General features: G+C 43.4%; 1 protein-coding gene across 2 annotated transcripts in view; it reads left to right on the top strand.

Annotated features, from left to right (window-relative positions):
- Positions 1–5,235: 5,235 nt before the first annotated feature.
- Positions 5,236–21,973, top strand: part of LOC109902216 (ubiquitin carboxyl-terminal hydrolase 45-like) — a 40,084-nt gene continuing 23,346 nt past the window's right edge. Inside the window, exons 1-5 of one of the 2 annotated variants that reach the window (XM_020498379.2) lie at positions 5,236–5,565; positions 6,622–6,730; positions 7,004–7,173; positions 7,393–7,493; positions 7,788–7,888. In XM_020498379.2, coding sequence (XP_020353968.1) covers positions 6,628–6,730; positions 7,004–7,173; positions 7,393–7,493; positions 7,788–7,888 — 475 coding nt within the window. In that variant the 5' untranslated portion in view covers positions 5,236–5,565; positions 6,622–6,627. The remainder of the gene's footprint in view (positions 5,566–6,621; positions 6,731–7,003; positions 7,174–7,392; positions 7,494–7,787; positions 7,889–21,973) is intronic. The other variant, XM_020498380.2, reaches the window with a different exon arrangement.

Below are 21,973 nucleotides of genomic sequence, written 5' to 3'. Positions count from 1 at the left end.
ATCAATATGGAGTTGGTCCCCCCTTTGCTGCTATAACAGCATCCACTCTTCTTGAAAGGCTTTCCACTAGATGTTGGAACATTGCTGAGGGGACTTGCTTCCATTCAGCCACAAGACTATTAGTGAGGTCGGGCATTGATGTTGGGCGATTAGGCCTGGCTCGCAGTCGGCGTTCCAATTAATCCTAAAGGTGTTCGATGGGTTGAGGTCAGGGCTCTGTGCAGGCCAGTCAAGTTCTTCCACACCGATCTCGACAAACCATTTCTGAATGGACCTCGCTTTGTGCACGGGGGCATTGTCCTGCTGAAACAGGAAAGTGTTGCCACAAAATTGGAAGCACCGAATTGTCTAGACTGTCATTGTATGCTGTATTGTAAAGATTTCCCTTCACTGGAACTAAGGGGCTTAGCCCAAACTATGAAAAACAGCCTGAGACCATTATTCCTCCTTCAAACTTTACAGTTGGCACAATGCATTCGAGCAGGTAGCGTTGTCCTGGCATTCGCCCAACCCAGATTCGTCTGTCAGACTGCCAGATGGTGAAGCGTGATTCATCACTCCAGAGAACGTGTTTACACCACTCCAGACGACGCATGGCATTGCGATCTTAGGCTTGTGTGCAGCTGCTCGGCCATGGAAACCCATTTCACGAAATGCTTGTGCATCTAGTTCCGACCATGCAGTAATATCTAACAAGTAATCTAACCTAACAATTTTACAACAACTACCTTATACTCACAAGTGTAAAGGAATGAATAAGAATATGTACATAAAAATATATGAATGAGCGATGGCTGAACGACATAGGCAAGATACAGTAGATGGTATAAAGTACAGTATATACATATGAGATGAGTAATGTAGGGTATGTAAACATTATATAAAGTGGCATTGTTTAAAGTTGCTAGTGATACATTTATTACATTAAAAAAAAATCATCATTAAAGTGGCTAAGATGAGTCAGTATGTTGGCAGCAGCCACTCAATGTTAGTGATGGCTGTTTAACAGTCTGATGGCCTTGAGATAGAAGCTGTTTTTCAGTCTCTTGGTCCCCACTTTGATGCACCTGTACTGACCTCGCCTTCTGGATGATAGCGGGGTGAACAGGCAGTGGCTCGGGTGGTTGTTGTCCTTGATTATCTTTTTGGCCTTCCTGTGACATCGGGTGGCCTAGGTGTCCTGCAGGGCAGATAGTTTGCCCAACGAACAGTTCTTGTGCTGACTTTTTTCCAGAGGCAGTTTGGAACTCAGTAGTGAGTGTTGCAACCGGGGACAAGCGTTTTTTACGCGCTACGGCAGTCCCGTTCTGTGAGCTTGTGTGGCCTACCACTTTGTGGGTGAACCATTGTTGCTCCTAGACGTTTCCACTTCACAACAGTTGACTGGGGAAGCTCTAGCAGCTCAGAACTTTTACGAACCGACTTGTTGGAAAGGTGCCATCCTATGACGGTGCCATGTTGAAAGTCACTGAGTTCTTCAGCAGTCATGGCAACGGAACATTTAGAATGAACGTCCATAGACAAAAGGACTTAACGACTGGGTCGATACTCTGGCAACCGAACTGAAAGAACGAACGACCAGCCGACTTGGGTAGTAACCCTAGATTTGTGTCGGGACTATATCTCGTGGAATAATTCAATAGTATGAATAAATTCAGCAAAATAATGTTTAATGAAAATATGTCAATCATTATTTGAACATGTTGGTAACCCATTGTATACAAATGATAATGCCCTCGAAGCCGGTGTTTGGAGGCTATATTAGCATGGTTTGCTAATAATACCCGTGGCAATATATCCTCCAAACACTGGCTTCTCTGGCATTATCAGTTAATTAAAATGAGTACCCGATGTGTTTGACAGTGCTCTTCTTGAGGCTGGAATGACATTTCGGTTTGCTAAAATCCATGTAATCGCTGCAGCAAGCCTCGAACATTTTTTTATTTTACCTTTATTTTACTAGGCAAGTCAGTTAAGAACAAATTCTTATTTTCAATGACGGCCTAGGAACAGTGGGTAAACTGCCTGTTCAGGGGCAGAACGACAGATTTGTACCTTGTCAGCTCGGGGATTGCAACCTTTCGGTTACTAGTCCAACGCTCTAACCACTAGGCTACCCTGCCGCCCACATGCTTTCTGAGCCATGTCAATTTTGACCCATTAACTAAATCAAAGGTTTCAAAACGGCACTACCGTATTGTTAAGCGTGTTCACTGCTCCAGCACGGTCGTTTTCGTCTTCTTCTTCTTTTGGTTTTATGACGAACTACACTCAAAAGATGTGTTGTCGCCACCAACTGGGCGGGGGTAAAACATTTACAAAATAAAATTCAACCCCTCCTCTCAGCCTCCAGTATTTCTGCTGCAGTAGTTTATGTGTCGGGGGGCTAGGGTCAGTCTGTTATATCTGGAGTATTTCTCCTGTCTTATCCGGTGTTCTGTGTGAATTTAAGTATGCTCTCTCTAATTCTCTCTTTCTTTCTTTCTTTCTTTCTTTCTTTCTTTCTTTCTTTCTTTCTCTCTCTCTGAGGCCTGATGACAACTTGCTGTCCCCAGTACACCTGGCCATGCTGCTGCTCCAGTTTCAACTGTTCTGCCTGCGGCTATGGAACCCTGACATGTTCAACGGACATGCTACCTGTCCCAGACCTGCTGTTTTCAACTCTCTTGAGACAGCAGGAGCGGTAGAGACACACTGAATGATCGGCTATGAAAAGCCAACTGACATTTACTCCTGAGGTGCTGACCTGTTGCACCCTCGACAACCACTGTGATTATTATTATTTGACCCTGCTGGTCATCTATGAACATTTGAACATCTTGGCCATGTTCTGTTATAATCTCCACCCGGTACAGCCAGAAGAGGACTGGCCACCCCTCAGAGCCTGGTTCCTCTCTAGGTTTCTTCCTAGAAGCCTTCTGGAACCTTCTGGTTCTGGTATTTCTAGGGAGTTTTTCCTAGCCACCTTGCTTCTACACCTGCATTGCTTGCTGTTTGAGGTTTTAGGTTGGGTTTCTGTACAGCACTTTGAGATATCAGCTGATATAAATACATTTGATTTGATTTGATCTCTAAGCGGGAAGCGAAAATGTACATAAATCCACACGCACTTCAACAAAAAAAGTAACAAACATATATACATTCCCGTCCCTTCAGTCTTTCAAAAACTAAAATATCCTACTCAGGCAAAGAAAGTATGGGTAGGTGCATACTTGGAGTGTGTCTGAAAGTGGAAATTGCAAAAGAAAGTGGGTGGATCAACAGCCATGGGTGTAACATCAGTGGGTGGATCAACAGCCATGGGTGTAACATCAGTGGGTGGATCAACAGTGATGGGTGTAACATCAGCACTCCATTATTGGTTAGACCAGCTATAGCCAGGTGCACCGTGGCTTAATGTCAACCGGAGTGAGCGGACCACCGGGGAGTGCCATCACTTACCCCTGGTTCTAGGGCTCCTTGTGTGCCTGCTTGCTTCTTAAGTTGTTCTTCCTCTCTTCTGCAGATCCAGAACCAGTCCCAACCCCAATCCAGATCCCATTGGCCGGTCCCAGCACCAGACCACGAGGTGCGGAGGAGGGAACAAACACCCGACCTTCACCCGGAGCAAGTGGACCACAGGGGAGTGCCACAATTGACCTCCAGGTCTAGGGCTCCCTTGTGTCTGCTTGCTCTTCAGGTTGTCTTTCCTCCCCTCTACAGATCCCGACCCAGCCCCAGTTTCCTGTTTTCTCAGAGGCCCACAGTCCAAGCACCAACACCTGGTTTTCCAGCCCTGTTACGACCACAATTTCTAACCTGGCCCCAACACCAACCCAGGTTTTCCTGGTCCCAGGCCCAGCACCAACCCTGGACACAGCACTGACCAACCAGAACTGTCACCTTCATCCAGCAATTGCCAGCTCAACCCTTCCCCTCCCCAAAGACACATTGTGGACTGAATTGACTGACTGACTGAATTGACTGACTGACTGAATTGACTGACTGATTTTTCTCATTCCTTTTTTTATTTAATGATTCCTTCTTTACTTTTGTTTGATTGGATGACCATTTGGTTTGATTAATTTTAATTGATTACTTATAGTTTGAATTGTTGATTATTTTGAATTTTGAATCAATGTTGGACTGAATTTTTACTTGTTGAACATTTTAAACTGTAATTAATTTTGGAATAACTCTTGTTGCTGGCGATTCTCTTATCCACCTCTAAGCAGACAACACCATTCTGTATACTTCTGGCCCTTCTTTGAACACTGTGTTAACAAACCTCCAGACGAGCTTCAATGCCATACAACTCTCCTTCCGTGGCCTCCAACTTCTCTTAAATGCAAGTAAAACTAAATGCATGCTCTTCAACCGATCGCTGCCTGTACCTGCCTGCCCGTCTAGCATCACTACTATGGATGGTTCTGATTTAGAATATGTGGACAACTACAAATACCTAGGTGTCTGGATAGACTGTAAACTCTCCTTCCAGACTCACATTTAGCTTCCTATTTTGCAACAAAGCATCCTTCACTCATGCTGCCAAACATACCCTCAATAAAACTGACTATCCTACCAATCCTTGACTTCAGCGAAGTCACCCAACTAACTCATATTGTTTTTTTCTTCTTCTCCTTTGCACCCCAGTATCTCTACTTGCACATTCATCTTCTGCACATCTATAACTCAGTGTTAAATTGTAATTATTTCGCCACTGTGGCCTATTTACTCCCTTACCTCCCCAATCTTACTTCATTTTGCACACACTGTATATATACTTTTCTATTGTGTTTTTATTCCATGTGTTTGTGTCGCACTGCTTTGCTTTATCTTGGCCAGCTCGCCGTTGTAAATGAGAACTTGTTCTCAACCTCCCTACCTGGTAAAACATTTTTTTTTACATAACAGGTTATGTAGCAGGTTATGAGAATGAACGTAGCTGGTTATGATAATTAACGTGGCAGGTTAGGATAATGAGGATACGGTTAGGAAAATGGTTAGGGTTAGGTTTAGCTAAATGTAGCTCTTCAGATGCAAAATCGTTCAATTCCAGAAAGTGTTCAACTGCAAAACAATCAAGTACCGTACTTCTGACTAACATGCGCAACATTGCACGTGTGCAAAAGACAGAAACGCGCACTTCTCAAATCAAATATGTAGTATGTTTACACAAGCATACGCTGATCATACATATTTTCTTAAGAATATAGCTCTATAATTTACTTTCCTTCCATCACAACTTCGCCTTTCCTGCTAGCTGTGTTTAACCTGAACGAGCCACCGTATTGCGTCACATGTTGACTTCAGCAATTTGACCATGTGACTTTTTGTGGGTTCAGATGCTAGCTTTTGATGTTCCCGACAGTTTTAGAAAGTCAAGATTATAACTGAAACTGTATTTTGCGTTTTGGACACTAGCTACAAGTATTATATGGACTCCATTCGAGTTTCTTGTCGTGTATGACCTACAATAAAGTTATTAATCGTTTGAAATAAGCTACGACGCTACAGTGTGTTGACATATTAGCTAGCTAGCTAACCTGCTAGCTCATTGGCCAGTTTAAGGGAAAAATCAAAGAGGTGAGTTGTTTCATGTTAGCAACATAATATTTTTAAAATCTTCATAGGCATTGTGGCATGCCAGCTAAGTAGCTAGTAGTAAAAAGCTTTAAAAACCACGAACTCCCAAGTTAACTTGGTCAGCTAACGTTACAGTCTATATGGCGACCAATTTGACAGTACTAGTAGCTACCTGTCACGTTAGTTAACTTGTCATGCACTGCGTTAGCTAAACGTCACCGTGGCTTGACTTGGTTTTATATTGTTATATTAAGTGTAACCCAGTTAAAATAGATTTGGAAACCTAATTAAACGTATTGTTTTCTGTTTTTGTAGCTATGGCCTTCTACAAAATAGAGCTGTGTCATATGCTTTTACATCATGTTGATGATGTACAGAACAAAACAGATTTTACAGAACAAAACAGATTTTCTTTACAGAACAAAACAGATTTAAGCTATTGTCGTTTAGATTATTGTGTGTTAGTTCACGCTGGAGACCAGGCATCATCAGTCTGGCCACTTTACAGCTTTTACCCACACTAGATTAAACTAATTCTAATTTTGGTGGCAATTCAAGACCATGATTATGTGATTCTTTGAATCTGGTGGTGTGTTGGGGCTGGGCTGAAACGAAAGCCTGCACATACAGCAGCCCATCAATGCCAGAGATGCACAGTAAGTAAGTAACCTTGCACAAGTTAGAATAGATATCCTGTTTCTGTAGCTTGAGGCAGGTTGTTGAACAAGTATATCCCCTGGACATGACGCTAGTCTATCGCAGGTCCTTACCCCCAATCTATCTACTTAATGCGGGGTGCCAAACAGAGACACACTGGGTCCCATTTTTACTGGCTTTGGTATGACTCGGTCAGGGATCGAAATCCCAACCCTCCAATCTCAGGCGGACACTCTAACCACAAGGTCACTGAATTGATTAGAGTTGCCCAGCCCTATACTAAATCATGCAGCAAAGCTCTTAGATTTGCCTTCAATGTTTTCTCTTGGCCCGGTCGGTTTTGGGCACTGCTTAAAACCCAGAGTAGTATTGATATTCCTATGTTTCTCAAATCTACAGCTACAGATGCGGCTAAAGGATCCCTTCTCCTTGAAAGCTGCCGACATGACTAAGCGGACTAACAAGCCGAGGAAGCCTCGAGATGAGGAGTCGTCGGACGAAGTTAGCGGTAAGATCATGGGAAGCTCATGCTCCCTGTTGTGATGAAAAAAACCATATGTTTCTTTATAGGCTGCCTAAATAAGTTTCATTGACCCAATAAGCCTTCCGCATGTTCTGCTCTAGTAATGGCTAGTCCAATCATGTCTGATTCATTCTATGGCAGGGGATTCGTGTAGTTCAGATTATGCCTTTATTTGACATCTATTGTAAATCATGGTCATTAAGGGATTTGTAGATGCTGGGTTAGCGAGCAAAATCAATGTGACTTTGTGCTCCTCAGGGCTGACCTGCCAGCATGTCAGCAAGGCGGTAGACCTGAACTCAGTCAAGAAGGCAGTGACCTCGAGCATGTGGTCAATGTGTTCAGATTGCCTGAGGGAAAGGACTATGATAGATGGAGAGCCAGCCAGTGGCCACGACATCCTCGTATGCCTCAAGTGCGGCTTCCAGGTGAGCTTGGACTTTGAACGCTTTTAACTAAGGTGGGAGGATGAAGGTTTTGTCAGTATTTTGATGTATGAATTGCTGCACTTGACATGTGATTCAGAAATGAAACCCAGTTTGTTTCATTTGTAACAATCTAACCGGCAAAGTGTATGGATGGTGGTGTATGGATGGTTGTAGCCTATCTAAGAAATGGTGATCCACGGATCTTTACCCCTTTCACAGGGCTGTAGCCAGTCAGAGAGCCAGCACTCCACCAAGCACCACCAAACCCTCCACCCTGAGTCCCATTGCATCACCATCAGCCTCGGCACCTGGAAGGCCTGGTGAGGACCCTACAGCAATACATGGAACATACAGATTATAACAGGACAACACATTTTTTACAGCCATTCTGCCGTTCCAAATAGGCTGATGTAGCACTATTCCTGTCCCTTTGTGTTCATTGTAGGCAGAGGATCTTGAACTGAAAAGTTATTTGAATATTTACGTTTTGCCTCAGAAGATCTCCAGTAAATGTTGTGAGCAGTAGTTATTCACACCACCTCAAAGGAATGACAATTCCGTATCAGTAAGCTGATGGCTTTGTTTGCTGCTCTCTCTCTCCAATTCGTTCACAGGTGTTTTGAATGTAATGAAGAGCTCTCCACTCACTGCAATAAGAAGGCTTTGGCCCAGACCCTGGACTTCCTACAAAAGCACTCTGTCAAGGCAGCCTCAGGTAACACATTCAACACACCTGACAAGGCCACGGGTTGCCAGCCACTCAATGAAAGGTGATCAATTTTAGGTATATTTATTTGTAGACTAAGAGAACAGCAGGCTACCACCTGAAATGAAAAGGGGTGGGTAAAACTGCTATACCGCACAAGGTGCTGCTACAACTCCCACTTCTTTTTAAATTGAATTGATGTTTCTTGGCTTTGACAAAGGCGCTGGACTGAATGAAGAGTTTAATAAATGAGAGCCGCTATTTAAAAAAAGCATTTTATCTTCTAGGCTAGAGCCTAGATTTCCAAGAAGCCACTTCAGCTTCCTTTCACATCCATGTATTTTGAGTGCAATTACTATTGGTTTTTACAATATGTGCTAATACATAGAGATACAGGTTATTACTGAATGCAGAAACCCTCTGTGGAGACTCTTCTCTTCTACAAACTTACATTGGTGCCTGTAACTCCATTGATGTTCACCTGAAGATGTGGAGTTGATTGCAACACACCACCTCCCCCTGGTGGCCAAGGCTTTTTGGATTCCAAAATCTAGACACCTTTTTCTTTGCAGCTGTGGCCCATAACATTGTTAACTAAGGAAGTGCATCACTTCTTTCATGAAAGATTTGATACGCATCTAACTGCATGGGCTCCGATATGATACAGGAACGATGCGTTTTAGTTAGAAACGATTCGGTTTGATTAGGGTTGCAAATTAATGTGAAGCGATTCAATGCAATACATTTTAGTGCATCAACACATTTCTATTAGAATTCATTTCTGCTGCTGAAGGGAGCCCCATAACTGGGGCCTTTACTTCAAAGTTTGAGTTGTTCGATTTGGACTTGTTATCTGGAAGGCTGCTGCATTTCAGCACACTGAAGAAACGACTGCACTCTTACCCGACATCCACACCATGTCCTTTTTGTCCTCTAAATATCTTGCCTTATCTAATATGAAACGCCCTTAGTCGAGTCTGTATGCCTTCAAAGTAAATTAGTCCTGCTTGGTATTGTCACAGAGGTGGTGGAAGATTTCATCAAGCACCTGAGGGACAACTTCTCTACCAGATTTGAAGTCTACAGCAAGCCCAAAGATATCATTGCGTTAGTACGTGATCCTTTCACAGTCCGCCCAGGTGGAGACTTCTCCTCCCTTGCTAAGAAAACCATACTCTCGCTGGATGAGGCCTCAATTCAAACTGAGCTGATTGAATTCCAGACATCGAGCCAAATCAGGGATGCACTCAGGAGTGCTGAGTCCTTGTGTGTTTTGGGTGGGATGCTTAGAGAAATACTGCACAATAAAGAAACTTGCATTTTATGTGTTTGGATCGACTTACACCTGTAATAGTACTCATTTTCCTCTATGTACGCAATATAGACTCACGACAGGGAACCGGCTTTCACATAAGTCAATCGAGGTTAAAATCACATCCATCTCACCCGACATCCACAAGATCGTGACCGAGGGAAAATACTTTTCCCGATTGAGTAAGTAGCTTAGTGGCCTATATGACTGTATTTAGTAAATACTAACATTATCGTGAGTGCTTATCCAGGCATATTTAGGTCTCAAGCCGACAGTATTTTCTGTTTGTTCTGTCGTTACGGGAACAGGCTATCCCGATACAGACATTCAGACGTTGCCTTTCTTTCTTTAAATTATTGTTTTTATTTATGCTAAATTTTTGTCCTGTTAGGCCATATTTTTGTTGTTGTTGTGAAAGATGCTGTTAAGCGTCATAGTCTAAGCCTACCTCAGCCAGTTGTTATTTTACATAGGCATAGGCTCGGAAGAAATAGACTCCAATTAAGCCCCCTTGTTGTTTGTGAAGTCAAATTAAAATGAAGATGATTATTTAAATGAATTACTCGACTGGTGTAGTTTTTCTCTGTATGTTGCTGTGCAACACTTGTTATGCAAGTTAGCAATATTTTCAGCACCAGGCGCTGTTCACCTTCTATTGATTGCACTGCGGTTGCAGTTTTACGTTTCAGCAGCACAACAAAATGTTCCGCTGCCTGCTTTATTAGTTGACTGTCTCCTGCATTCTCTCCTCATGAATTCGGTTCAAATTGAACTTTTTCATTATTTAGGTTGGCTAAATTCCTTCTTGGGACATTGCATTTGGGAGGTTTTGCGTCTCGGGTGCGAGATAAAAAAATAAAAAGATATATATATATATATATGAAAAAAATATTCATAATTAATTTGGGGGGCCAGTTGAGGAACCCTGGTTTAGACCGTTTGGAATTTAAGCTCTGACCAATGAATGCGAAATGATTGCTGTCCTTTATGAAGTTACGCTGTTCATGTAAAAATGACCATATACACTGACACTTTAAAGCAAAACTATTTCTTATGATGAACCTGAACAATCTAAATCAAGTCTGAATGATTGAAAACCCCAATCAGCAGTTTGATCGGAGTTGCTGCTTCCACTCCCGTAGGCTACACAACTCCGGTAAAACATGCAGTACAATTGTCTACAGCGCTTTTGGTAACAATGACCTCTAACAATTTACATTGGTTGTCACTCAACTAAAACAGCACTGTGTGCACAGTTGTTATCTGACAGTTCTATGCACTTACATGCATACAAGTTCGATAGGCTACTGAACTGAAGGAGAGGACTCAACAGATTTTTTTAATTGTTTACATTTTTTTTGTTATAAAACAATATTGAGTAAAACACATCATTAGTGAAGGCGATTCTTAACATTTTAATGGGTTTTCTGACCGATGCATGCGTAATTTGGATCGGTTTGTACTGCAACAGATGCACTCATATCTTATGCATCAGTCCCCGGTTCAAATGTTTATTGGTGAGTCATTACATCCCTATTGTTAACCATCATGTTCCGTGTAGGTCAATAAATCCTCTGAGAATGTTGCATGTAATAACAGAGGTATATTACTGTGCAAATATGTCTTGCATCAGGTTCAAGAATGTTCAAAGCTTTGTTACAGCACATTTCTGCATTAAAATATGCACTGAGGTGTGTTTTTAAGTTGACGAAAGCTGTGATGACCTCCCCATTCATGTTGGTCAGGGCCACAGTATGGCATAACTGCTGACATCACTGAAATGAAAAGCTGCTGTTTGGAGGCCACACAGGTGGCAACAACTGAAAACTTGTGAAGTTGATTCATTGTACAGCTTTTTCTCCTATTGAAATGATATGTAATACGCAATTTGGTAAATTCTTTTCTGAAGGGGCTTGTACAGGATTCATTTCCTTGGAAATTTCTGTATTCCGTCTTTTCTGCACTCGCCATGACTGTTTCACGATTCTACCTCTTCACAAAAGTGGTTTTGTAGCCTAGCCATGCGTATCCCAAACTGTACAGACCAAGCCAATTCCACCTTATCCCAGCCAGCTGAGCCACCCTCACCCAGCCCACCACATTCTCCTAGACCCCCGCCCCCATCTCCCATATGGTAGATTCACATTCCTTGTGATGCCCTGTTTATTAAAGTTCCCTGGCCTAAAGACTACCTACTGAGCTGCCCTATGGATGTCTCCTGCCTGTCCTGAGCCTCCTAGCTCTGCTGCTCTTCCTCCCGCCTGCCCCATGTTCATGTCCAAGCTTAGGCTGGTCCACCACAGTCAGTCAGGCAGGCTGTAGTGGTGCGGGAGTGACGCTCCAGTTCCCCGCCTGTGCCGCATGGCCACACTCATTAGTGGCATTATTCGCTTGAGCGACGCTCCCCGGCTGGGTTCCCTGAAGAACGAGAGCAGCTGTGTGGGGTCCGGCCACTGAGCTGAGCCCCCCCCCCCCATCTCCCACAGTCCCTCCCACCTCACTGTGCCCCCTGTCCAACGCTGCATGTCTCAGCACCTCTGGGAATGGCCTGTGGGGCATGCTTGTGGGAGCCAGGGTCCAACAACGACGACTCCAAAGAGATTAACAGCTGCAGCGCATTCCCAGGGATGAACACACTCAATGACTGGACACACACACACACACAAATTCCTTCAATTGACAAGCATTTCACTATACCCACAATAACATCTGCTAAACACGTGTATGTGACAAATCAATTTTGATTTGTTTAGAATTGTATAGAATGTGTGAATAGGTACATTATGTATTTTTTTGGTATCTGAGTATGTGTTGGGCTTTACAAGTCTCTTCCTGTGTCTTAGAAATCACAGAATGGTGCTGTACCTCCAGTATTATTTCCCCAGCTTCAAGGGCACTGCGGTTTGAACATACCAGTATCCAATTAGATTCTCCAGTCCTCCTCTCACTTGCCTTAACAAAGCGTACAGGACTACACAGAACTGAAATTCCATATTGTTCCCTCATAAATTACTTTCACTCTGGTTGTGATGGCAGAGCTGGGCATTCCTTTTCAAGAAACATGGTGTTCTCTCTAGATAATTTCCTGTCACCCATCTACTCACTCAGCGGAATAGACAAAACCTGTGACTGATGCATCGCGCATGTCTATGTCCCTGATCCTTTGTTTTTTGATCAGGACCTTTGAGTCTGTGGGGGTGGCAGGGGTCCAGTGTTGAGGGGTCACAGAGGGTGAACACTGCTGGGCGCCAACATCCCTTCCCCTTTACCTCTACATTACCTGTTACCTTTCTTCCCACCTGATTGTTCCACACCGGCTGGGAGAGAAAACAGGCGGCCATTGTTGCGGTGAAAATGGACTGCTGCTGTCAGATGGGGAGCTGGTGAAATTGCATTTCTGCTTGAAGGCCAGGTTTTAGGCAGAGTCTGTTTTTGTATTCTCCTTTTACCATAGACCCCAGGCACAAAAGAGCCCCAGCAAGAATTTTTCTAAATCCATAATAGTTTTGTACAACAACAGCTCAGGGAAGAAAGAAAATCTATTAACTGTACTCTCTCACCAACAAGGCCTTCAGCTCAAGTACCAGAGTCCCACTAAAAGGAGACATGACCTCAGGGAGCTAGTCTTCGGCTTGTAACACAGCTGGGGTGTCTTTGTGGAGGAAATTAAAATGTTTCCTTTGAATAGGCATCAGAGCTTGGTGCTCGCTGCTTTTTGCCCATTATTTTCTGGTAGTGAGAAATGTTTCCCCCTCTCTTTGTTATTAGTGTACTTGCAACAGCAAGGACACACACAATTGTATGGAATCTTTACTTATTACTATTATACTATTATTTTTTTCTTCCACATGCCTCTCCTACATATACCAAAACCGATGGCTATACGTTTAATAGATTGGTTGTGCTTTTTGAGCTGATACATTTTAATTACATTTTTAAGACCAGCGTACACTCTCATAACATCTCTATGACCACAATATTTCTGTATTTTATGGTCAATAGAATTTTTAGAAGTATAAGAACCACAGCTCGATTTCTAAAGCTGATGACATAGAAATGTGGATTCTTCAATACCAAACAAGAGAACCCATGTCAACTTTGTTAAAGGGACAGTGCAGTCAATAACACGATTTTCCTGTTTTCTTAATGATATTTCACCACTATGAGGTTGAAATTACCTATGATAATGCCATTTTACTAGTGTAAGAGCTTTTTGTATTTGAATTTCAGCATGTTTAGGTGGTTTTTGGCACCAGCATGACATCACAATCTGATCTGATTATTCTGACAAATAACCAATCATTTATTTGCATTATGTATCCTCCTACTTTGAAGGGGTAAGCGGGGTAGGCTCTAGACTAGAGTCTAGTTGATCCTACCTGCCAATCAGGGCTGTGTGTGTAGAAATGTTGAAATTTGTATTGAACATACCGACGCGATCAGTGTGACGACCCTCCCACTCTGTCTGGCGAATTCTTTCTCTTTGCTGTTGTTTTCCTTAATAGGATGTCGGTGGGCGGAGCATGGAGGGACCTCAGAGAAATGGGACACACCTGGGCTCGGGTGTGTCCCAGGAAAAATGCACCTCTTCCCCATTCGTTGGGGGAGACTCTCTCCATGCAGACACCTTTCTAGATTTTGTGGCCTTTTGGTTGTTTTGCTTTGGCACCTTTCAACACCCGCTTTATCACATTTATGCATGCAAAACACTCACTTACATTACTGATTACACACACTATTGTTAATAGTATTTTAGTTTACTTTATTTAATCAATATATTTTGTTATTCCTTGTCTCCACGTTGTCTCCCTTTTGTTACGAACTTTGAGCCAGTTCGTGACAAGTGGGGGCTCATCCAGGTTAATAAGGTTGGTTCCTAGACATTTTGGCTAATACTAGTGTCGTTTGGCTTACTAGTATGTGTGTTGTGTTTGGGAGAAAACGTGGAGTTAATGTTAAATTCTGTAGGTGCTTTGTTTGCATCTTTTGTTCGTTTTTGAGTTTGGTGCCCAGTACTGGTTGTTTGTTTTTGGTTAGCTTGCCACTACGGTGGATAGTTTGTGTGCTGCGTTGGAGTGAGTACATTGGTTAGTTTCCAGGCCCCTGTCCAGCCTGGAAACTCTTGCTCTGCTCACTGTTGGGACATCGGTCTGAGGTGAGTACAATCGGCTGTGTACCTCAGCGGGAGATTTGGATAGGGTAGTGATACTCGCTACCCGGAGCTGTAGCCTTTTTCTCCTGTTAGGCTTAGCGACGTGTTTCATTTTGAAATACGTTGGGCATGGTTATTTTGTTTTATTTTTGTGTCTGTGGACTGAGCAGTTGTCTCGGGGGCACATCCGTGGCTTCGGGGAATCTGCCAGCATGCTAGGTGGTTTATTTCCTTGCCAGCGGGCTACAGTGCGTAATTACCCACCGCAAATCTGCACGAAGACTAGGGTTGAGTTATTGTAGGTTTTGGGGAAGCTCCATATACATCTCATCTCTCTTCTGTGGTGCCCAGTGTGATTGTCACTTCTCTTGTGGTCTGGTGTGTTCAGCAGAGGGGAAGAGCGAGATGATGGATATTATATTTTTTTTTACATTTGACTATGGCTTTCCATCAGAGGAACTGTTAGAATGATGTACTTAAGAACAGCTGTTGAAGATTGCTGAACACTACAAGGTTGAAATTAGTGATAAACGTCTAAAAGATTCTATTCGGTTAATATTAAAGGCCAATTTGATGGAGAGTGGTATTCTTGAAGTTACCACTGGGGCAGCCTCTGCTGAGGACTTGCCGTCTCCCCGTAACGTTACAATGGCCGCTCCATCTGTTAGTCCTAGTAGTCTTCTTTTTGAACAGCAGAAAGAGCTGCTTCTGTTACAGCTAGAGTATGACCTTGAAAAATATGTAAAGGAATTGGAATTTAAACAGGATTTGGAGCGTGCTAAAATCAAGCTGCAACAAGAGCAGCTAGAGCTGGTTAGGGAAGGTAAGGTCTCAGGGGAGAGTTTGCTCTGGGAAGGTGACCCAGATTTACCTAGGGGTCGTTCCTATTTTGGTCGTGCCCCGGACACATTTGATATCGTTGGGAACTTACAGTTTTTGCCTAAATTTAATGAGAAGGACCCTGAGACATTATTTTTGTTATTTGAGGAGTTGGCCTGATTCTGACCCCACTTTAATGTTGCAGTGTGTGTTGACTGGTGAAGCGCAGGAAGCATATTCAGCTCTTGGTGTAGCTGACAGTGTAAGTTATGATAAGGTTAAAATGGCTGTGTTACAGATTTATGAATTGGTCCCTGAGGCTTACCGCCAACGATTTCAACCTTTAAAAAGGGATAATAAACAGACTCATGTTGAGTTTGCGCGAGAGTTATCTCCACAGTTTAATCTCTGGTGTTCCACCTCTGCAGTTATGACTTTCCAAGGGCTGTGTGATCTGATTATGCTAGAGCAATTTAAGGACACAATCCCTGATCATATAGCCACGTACATTAACGAACGGAAAGTAAAAGACTACCGCTGCGGTTTTGGCGAACGAGTATGTTTTGACTCACAAAAGTGTCTTTGCAGAGCCCCGTATTTGGAGTGAGTGGGGGCGTTTGGAGAGATTTGGGCCTCGTTCACCGAGATACTTTGGTTCACGGGCAGAGTTTCATTCAACTAGGGTTGAGCCTGACTCCCGTGGTAAATTTGACTTTGGTCAATAGTGTCACTACTGTCAAGGTTCAGGTCATTGGAAAAACGGATGTCCTGTTCGCAGGGCTGGGGGTAAATTCAGTATGTGTGCTTACGTTAAATCTAAGCCTATGGCGTTGGCTGTGCCTGTTCCACATCAGTTCACTCCTGACATATTGTCTCGTGCCCAAGGTGATGTGAAAGTCCATATTGGATCAGACTATTTACCTTTCATTACGGAGGGTTTTGTGTCTATGTTAAGGGAGTAAGGCTCTAGTGCCGGTTAAGATCCTGAGAGACACAGGTGTCTCTAAATCGTTTGTGTTGGAGTCTGTGTTACCCTTCTCTGCTGAGACTGACTCGGGGGAATAGTGTTCTAATCAGGGGAATAGGTTTGAACATTCTTGTCAGTCACATTGCTTCAACTGATGTTGGATTGTGGACTGGTGAAAGGTGAGGTTGTTGTGGGGGGTGCGTCCTTCATTGCCAACTGAGGGTATCAACATTATCCTTGGGAATAACTTGGCTGGTGAGCGCGTATGGCCTGTCGTTTATCCATCTCTAGTGGTTTCCACTAAGCCGTCATTTGTAGGGATTCCTGATGAGTGTGCAGAGTTTCCCAGTGGTGTTCTCTGCGTGTGCAGTGACACGTTCTATGAGCCGTGGTGACCTGGTCGCTGCTCCGGCTAACGGGAATACCACAAAGAAATCTGTCACTACTTTCCCTGTTGTCCCGTTATCTGTACCCCGCTCTGGTCTAATCAAGGCGCAACAGGCTGATCCCACATTAGAAGAGTTGCGTGACCAAATTGTGCTTATGGAACAGTTGGGAGATGTCGCCCATGGCTATTTTCTGCAAGAGGATGTCCTGATGAGAAAGTGGTTGTCTCATGGTAGTTGTTTTCTGGGGGAGGTGATTAGTCAGGTTGTTGTACCAGTTAAGTTGGTTTTGACAACTTCCCACAATGACGTTGCTGGACATATGGGTGTGAGGAAAACCTACAATTTCATATTAAGACATTTTTTTTTGGCCTTGGTTGAAGAGGGATGTTGCTATGTTCAGAGGGACTTTGCTAACTTGTCACACCTGTCAATTAACTGGTAAACCTAATCAAGCAATTAAGCTGGTACCACTGTGTCCTATTCCTGAACTCAGCCAACCATTTGAGTATCTGATTGTTGACTGTGTTGGTCCTCTGCCTCGTTCTTTACAGGGTAGTAGTTACCTGTTCACTGATGTGTCAGACCACTAGGTTTCCTGCTGTCTATCTTCTCTGGCCTATCACGACTAAGTCTGTGCTAAAAGCTTTGACTCAGTTTCTCTCACTGTTTAGAATCCCTAAGGTCATTCAGAGTGATCAAGGATCTAATTTCACCTCTAATCTGTTTGGTCAGGTTCTCCCAACAGCTCCATATTAAACAATTTGTCTAGCGCCTATCACGCGCAAAGTCGGGGAGAGCTGGAATGTTTCCATCAAACACTTAAGTCTTTGTTGAGAGCTTATTGTACTGAGATGGATTGGGAGGAGGGGTTGCCTTGGTTACTGTTAGCCGCTAGGTAGGTTTCACAGGAGAGCACGGGGTTCAGTCCAAATGACCTTGTGTTTGGACATGGGGTTGCATGGACTTCTATCTGTTCTCCAGGATGACTGGAAGTCTCCCGAGCCACCTCAGTCCCTGTTATCTTATGTGTGTGATTTCCGGCGACGCCTGTATACCGCCGGTGAAATGGCTAAAGAGAAGTTATCATCTTCACAGGAGAGGATGAAAGGCCTATTTGATCGGCGAACTGAGCCTCGTCACTTTAGTCCAGGTTACCAGGTTCTTGCTCTGCTGCCAATTGTTGGATCTTCTTTTCAAGCCAAGTTTCAAGGTCCATATATGGTTGTGCGCCTGTGCACTGAGCATTGAAATGGCAAAAGGTGGCTCAGGGAAATAAATGATAAAAATATACATTTTGAGTTATTTTAATGAAAAACACAGTGATGATTTAAAAATAAAATGAAAACGACTGCGTACAGGCTTTAATATGGCTGCTCCCACCTCAATCTTGCCATTCATACAAAATATATTGGTTACTCTACTATTGTTTCAGCGAAAACTTTAGCTTTCTAGTTACTGGTGTTATGTATTTTTTGTATTTAGAAAGTTGCTTGCCACAGTGGAACAGAATGTTGTACCTGGTGAAAGCTAATGTTTTTTTCTCTTGACAAATAAACACAATTTGTACTATAGAAATATTTCCCTCCCAGAAGAGACAAATACCATATTGTGCAATGCATTCCATTTATATAATGGAGCTAGACACTCTTTCACTTTTTGACATTTTGGTTTTATGTGTTCAACCCTTTTCATCTAGGACCTTCAACCCTGAGAAAACAATGTATTTATTCTCTGTGCCCATATACATGGCATCTCTCAAAGGATACAACTCAACTCTTACCATGTGACATGTTGGATAACCCTGTAGTGTTACAAGTTGGCTAGATGTTCTGTTTTTGGGTCCCTGGTCAACCCATAAGAACCTTGTTTAAATCCAGGGTTCCTGTTCTACATGTGATGTAGTGTTGGTCTACAGTCAGTCCAGTGGGCAATGTCCATAAGAAAAAATATTTTACCCTGGTGGTCCCTTTTTATGAAGCTAATCAAGGGTGCTTCTGTAGTTTTTCCCACCACTGCACACTAATGTAGGCAAGCAATGTGGCCAGCAACAGCTTGGAAAGTGTGTGTGTGTGTGTGTGTGTGTATTTGCATGTGTGTTTTGCATGTGTAGGTTTAACATGGCAGTGGGCTCTTTTGGCCTCAGATGGCAAGAAAGCAGGCTTTTCATGCCCTGCAGTCACAACAAATGTACAAATTAATAAGACATTTGGTGTTGCTCAGCCTTCCCCTTGACTGCCTGTTTACTGCTGAGTGACGAGAGCTGTCCTTGGCTCTCCACTACGGTCCCATTCTAAATGGTGAAATTAATCAAACAAGTCTCTCTGCGTCAATGTTTTAATGTGAGGACACTGCTTCATAGGCTTTTGAGGAAGTATGTCAAATGAGAGGTCATTTAGCTTGTCTGCTGATAAGTTAGGTTTTGGATATACATTTTTCTTTAGCCTAGCCCTATTCTGTGGCTGGTGTATTCAAGTTTTCAGCCATAGTTACAATACTCTGCTCTAGACTAATAGCTACTGTAGTGATTATTTTATATGTCAACATCCCGAAAATGTTTCATACAGCGTGTCAATCCAGTGAGTCTTGTAAATTCAATTTATAGTTCAAAATAGTTTGTGGTGTAATGGCGGTATATTTGATCATATGAATAACCTCTTATCGTCTTGACAAGATTTGCAATTTATTTTGTGAACAAAGGCATTACAACAACAAAAAAAGGCATTACAACAACAAAAAAATAGCATTTTCCTCATTTTTAACCCCGCCACCCTAATCCCTAGCAACGCATACTATAAATGTGACTCCAACGTAACCACGTCCTGAAAACAAGCCAACCATTTCCTTATATGAAGGTCATGTGGTGGCAACCAGTGCTGAACAACTTTTTTTGGGGCAGCAGTCAGCCAAATCTTGCACTGTTTGTTATTCAGCTGCATACCTGATCTGTCATTAACAGAGGAATTTGTTCAAGGGGTACAGTTTTATCAATCGTGTCAGAGAGAATACCGTCCTCTAGAATTCATCAGGACAATCCCATATCATATGTTTATAGTCTGTTTTGGAGTCTGTTTTGGAGTCTGTTTTGGAGTCTGTTTTGCATGAAATCTTACAAGTGTTGTGAAGTATGACCAATGAGCTTCAAATGTATTAACTGATCGTTTGGGTTCTTTGAGTGAAATATATTCTCCTAGACGTTCTCCCAATCAACAGCCTCATCAGTAGTCATATCCTAAAACCCACGCTTTAACAATTGAAAGATCTTTCCGCTTTAGTAATTGAAGATGAGAGTAATTAACTGACACATCAGAGTGAATTTTTACATTCCCGTCCAATCACAGCATGCATACCCCATGGAGCAGATGCTAAGCTACATGACTGTTTTGCTAGAACGGACTGGAATATGTTCCGAGATTCCTCCGATGGCATTGAGGAGTACACCACATCAGTCATTGGCGTCATCAATATGTGGATCGACGACGTCGTCCCCACAGTGACCGTACGTACATAAGCCATGGATTGCAAGCAACACCCGCACTGAGCTAAAGGGTAGAGCTGCTGCTTTCAAGGAGCGGGACTCTAACCCGGAGGCTTATAAGAAATCCCGCTATGCCCTCCAATGAACCATCAAACAGGGAAAGCATCAACACAGGACTAAGATCGAATCGTACTACACCGGCTCTGACACTCGTCGGATGTGGCAGGGCTTGCAAACCATTACAGACTACTAGGGGAAGCACAGCCAAGAGCTGCCCAGTGACACGAGCCTACCAGACGAACTAAACTACCTCTATGCTCGCTTCGAGGCAAATGACACTGAAACATGCATGAGACCAGCTGTTCCGGAAGACTGTGTGATCACGCTCTCCACAGCTGATGTAAGACCTTTAAACAGGTCAACATTCACAAGGTCGCAGGTCCAGACGGATTACCACGACGTGTACTGTGACCAACTGGCAAGTGTCTAAACTGATATTTTCAACGTCTCCCTGTCTGAGTCTGTAATACCAACATGTTTTAAGCAGACCACCATAGTGCCTGTGCCCATGAACACTAAAGTAACCTGCCTAAATGACTACTGACACTTAGCACTCAGTTCTGTAGCCATGAAGTGCTTTGAAAGTCTGATAATGGCTCATATCAACAACATTATCCCAGAACCCGTAGACACACTCCAATTTGCATACCGCCCCAACAGAACAACAGATGATGCAGTCTCTATTGCACTCATACTTCCCTTTCCCACCTGGACAAAAGGAACACCTATGTAAGAATGCTATTCATAGACTACAGTTTAGCGTTCAACACCATAGTGCCATCAAAGCTCATCAATAAGCTAAGGACCCTGGGACTGAACAGCTCCCTCTGCAACTGGATCCTGGACTTCCTGATGGGCTGCCCCCAGGTGGTAAGGGTAGGTAACAACACATCTGCAACGCTGATTCTCAACACAGGGGCCTGTGCTCCCTGTTCACTCATGACTGCACGACCAGGCATGACTCCAACACCATCAATAAGTTTGGCAATGACACAACAGGGGTAGAACTGGTCACCGACAATGACGAGACCGCATATAGGCAGGAGGTCAGAGACCTGGCCATGTGGTGCAAGGACAACAACCTCTCCCTCAACGTGATCAAGAAAAAGGAGATGATTGTGGACTACAGGAAAAAATGGATCAAGCACGCCCCCATTCTCATCGACGGGGCTGTAATGGAGCAGGTGGGAGCTTCAAGTTCCTTGGTGTCCACATCACCAACAAACTAACATGGTCCAAGCACACCAAGACAGTCGTGAAGAGGGCACGACAAAACCTATTCCCCCTCAGGAGATTGAAAGGATTTGGCATGGGTCCTCAGATCCTCAAAAGGTTCTACAGCTGCACCATCGAGAGCATCCTGACCAATTGCATCACCGCCTAGTATGGCAACTGCTCGGCATCTGACCATAAGGCACTACAGAGGGTAGTGTGAACTGCCCAATACATCACTGGGGCCAAGCTTCCTGCCATCCAGGACCTCTATACCGGTGTCAGAGGAAGGCCCTAAAAATTGTGAAAGACTAGAAAGACCACCCTAGTCATAGACTGTTCTCTCTGCTACTGCACGGCAAGCAGTACCGGAGCACCAAGTCTAGGACCAAGAGGCTTCTGACCCAAAGCCATAAGACTCCTGAACACCTAATCAAATGGCTACCCAGACTATTTGCATTGCCCCTCTCCCCTCTCCACATCACTGCCACTCTGTTGTCATCTATGCATAGTCACTTTAATAACTCTACCTACATGTACATATTACCTCAACTAACCGGTGCCACCCTGTGTATAATCTTGCTATTGTTATTTTCCTGCTGCTCTTTAATTAATTACTTGTTACTTTTATTTCTTATTCTTATCTGTATTTTTTATAAAACTGCATTGTTGTTAGTGGCTCGTAAGTAAGCATTGCACTGTAATGTC

The sequence above is a fragment of the Oncorhynchus kisutch genome, linkage group LG13 (assembly GCF_002021735.2).
Source record: "Oncorhynchus kisutch isolate 150728-3 linkage group LG13, Okis_V2, whole genome shotgun sequence".
Classification (NCBI taxonomy): domain Eukaryota; kingdom Metazoa; phylum Chordata; class Actinopteri; order Salmoniformes; family Salmonidae; genus Oncorhynchus; species Oncorhynchus kisutch.
Note: the sequence above shows the minus strand (reverse complement) of the source record. Positions and strands in the feature narration are given on the sequence as shown.